The sequence below is a fragment of the Microtus ochrogaster genome, unplaced genomic scaffold (assembly GCF_000317375.1).
Source record: "Microtus ochrogaster isolate Prairie Vole_2 unplaced genomic scaffold, MicOch1.0 UNK15, whole genome shotgun sequence".
Classification (NCBI taxonomy): Eukaryota; Metazoa; Chordata; class Mammalia; order Rodentia; family Cricetidae; genus Microtus; species Microtus ochrogaster.
The window spans coordinates 1165576-1168068 of record NW_004949113.1 but is presented as its reverse complement, the minus strand read 5'-3'; the positions used below and the strand labels follow the sequence as shown (position 1 = coordinate 1168068).

At 50.8% G+C, this 2493-nt stretch overlaps 1 protein-coding gene across 1 annotated transcript in view; it reads left to right on the top strand.

Moving 5' to 3' along the window:
* Positions 1 to 2493, top strand: part of Asna1 (arsA arsenite transporter, ATP-binding, homolog 1 (bacterial)) — a 9764-nt gene that overhangs the window by 6100 nt on the left and 1171 nt on the right. Inside the window, exons 3-5 of the mRNA XM_005366990.2 lie at positions 1179 to 1327; positions 1409 to 1559; positions 2160 to 2267. Of these exons, the coding sequence (XP_005367047.1) occupies positions 1179 to 1327; positions 1409 to 1559; positions 2160 to 2267 (408 nt within the window). The remainder of the gene's footprint in view (positions 1 to 1178; positions 1328 to 1408; positions 1560 to 2159; positions 2268 to 2493) is intronic.

The following is a 2493-nucleotide window of genomic DNA, read 5'->3' as shown; positions in this document are numbered from 1 at the left end:
TCTACCAAGGGAGTTCCAGGACAGGCTCCAAAGCCACAGAGAAACCCTGTCTCGAAAAACCAAAAAAAAAAAATAAAATAAAATAAATAAATAAATAAATAAAATCTACCAGGCAGAGAGAGGCTGGGGCCATGGGGTCAAGTGCCCAGCTAGAAGCCACCTTTAAGAGGCTCTGGAATTGCTCAGTGGCAAAGCCCATGCTTAGAATCTCTCAGTGAGTGGCTGGAGGCATAACTTGATGGGAGCACAGCCTAGCCTGGATGAAGCCCTTGGTTTCTTCCATCAGCAGTCCTGCCCCCAAACCCGCCCCTGTGCGGGTGCACACACAATAGAATACTGACAAAGAGGAACAGCAGACAGGCAGGGAGAGGAAATAAGACCCAGGTGAGCCACAGACAATGACTGGTGGAGCACACCACACCTGCAATCCCAGCTGGTTGAGGAAGACCAGCCTCCGCTCCATAGTGATTTGTTTCTTTAAAAAAATAAAAGAATTAGCCAGGCTTTGGTGGCGCACACCTTTAATCTCAGCACTTAGGAGGCAGAGGCAGGTGGATTTCTGTGAGTTTGAGGCCAGCCCAGTCTACAGAGTTAGTTCCAGGAGCCAAGGCTATACAAAGAAACCCTGTCTTGCAAAACCAAATAAATAAATTTTTTATTTTTTTTTAAATTTTATTTATTTATTTATTTTGATTTTCAAAACAGGGTTTCTCTGTAGTTTTTGGTGCCTGTCCTGGAACTAGCTCTTGTAGACCAGGCTGGCCTCAAACTCACAGAGGTCCGCCTGCCTCTGCCTCCCAAGTGCTGGGATCAAAGGCGTGTGCCACCACCACCCGTCCTAAATAAATAATTAATAGAAGAATTATATTCAGAGATGGCCCACATTAGAGGCATGATCTGAAAATAGTTGGAACTATTGGGAAGGCAAATTTTGGGTGGCAGACAGCTATGCAAATTTCTGCAATGGGCTTGGGTCTCAGCTTATCTTTGGGGCCTCCCCTAGTCCCAGTTTGCAATTTCTTACTTGATTGTGAAGGTTAAACCATTCATGGGACAGACCCGGGATCCTATGTGGTTGGAGCCCTACATGGGCTTCCTCTGGCCTGCACCTAGGAGTTGAGGCCCCCTCTGGGAGTCCGTCATCGCAGCAGCCTGAGTCTGGTCCCCTCGGCCCCCAGGAGATAGACCCCAGCCTGGGCGTGGCAGAGCTCCCCGATGAGTTCTTCGAGGAAGACAACATGCTGAGCATGGGCAAGAAGATGATGCAGGAGGCCATGAGTGCCTTCCCTGGCATTGATGAGGCCATGAGCTATGCCGAGGTCATGAGGTAAGCCTGGGAGGGGTTAGTGTATTGTCTGCCTCCTCTGGGAGGGCCTCCGGTGTGAACCTGAGCCTCATCTCCCCTCAGGCTGGTGAAAGGCATGAATTTCTCAGTGGTAGTGTTCGACACAGCACCCACCGGCCACACACTCAGACTCCTGAACTTTCCCACCATCGTGGAGCGGGGCCTGGGCCGCCTCATGCAGATCAAGAACCAGATCAGCCCCTTTATCTCACAGGTCGGTGCCACACACTCCTTCTGTCAGTGTCTTCAAGGGACCGTGATCCATGTGGCAGAGCAAGAAGCGTGGTCCCCCGTCTGTCCCTGTTTAGTGCACTGCCTCCCTCCACACACGGCCGCAGTGTGACCTCAAGTGAATCTTCTCACTTGTCTGGGTCTTCCTTTCCTTCTCCGTCAACTGTAATGCTCACTTTGACAGCACATCCACTAAAAAAACAAAAATGGAGGGTCCAAGAATGGTTCTGTGGATCACCACTCCCTCGTCTATCTCTGGAACATGCATGTACCTTCTTCCAGCCTCAGATAGTAATGTCGGCTGGGTGTCTACTTAGTGCCTAGCACCAATCTGTGCTAAAAAACCTGACAGGTCATGTAGCTAGCACAGCAGCTCTTGGAGGTAAGGTGTGGAGATGGAAAAACCGAGAAGACAGGAGGTAGGATATCTTGGCCATATTTGCTCATAAAGTAGAAGAACTAAAAATTAGACCTACCCCGTGAGTCGGCCCCAGGGCACACACCTTTATTGGAGATGCTGCAGTATTCAGCAAGCCCCTGATGGGCCCAGGAAGGTGGCAAACCTGTCCCCTCATTCCCACAGATGTGCAACATGCTGGGCCTTGGGGACATGAATGCTGACCAGCTGGCCTCCAAGCTAGAAGAGACACTGCCTGTCATCCGATCCGTTAGTGAACAGTTCAAGGACCCTGTGAGTTGTGATCCAGCAGGTGGTGAGAGGTTCCTGAGGATGGGGATAGCTAGGCCCTTCCCTTGCTCTTGTCCTGTGCCCACAGAACAGACGACCTTCATCTACGTGTCCCTTGCTCTTGTCCTGTGCCCACAGATCAGACGACCTTCATCCACGTGTCCCTTGCTCTTGTCCTGTGCCCACAGGAGCAGACGACCTTCATCCACGTGTCCCTTGCTCTTGTCCT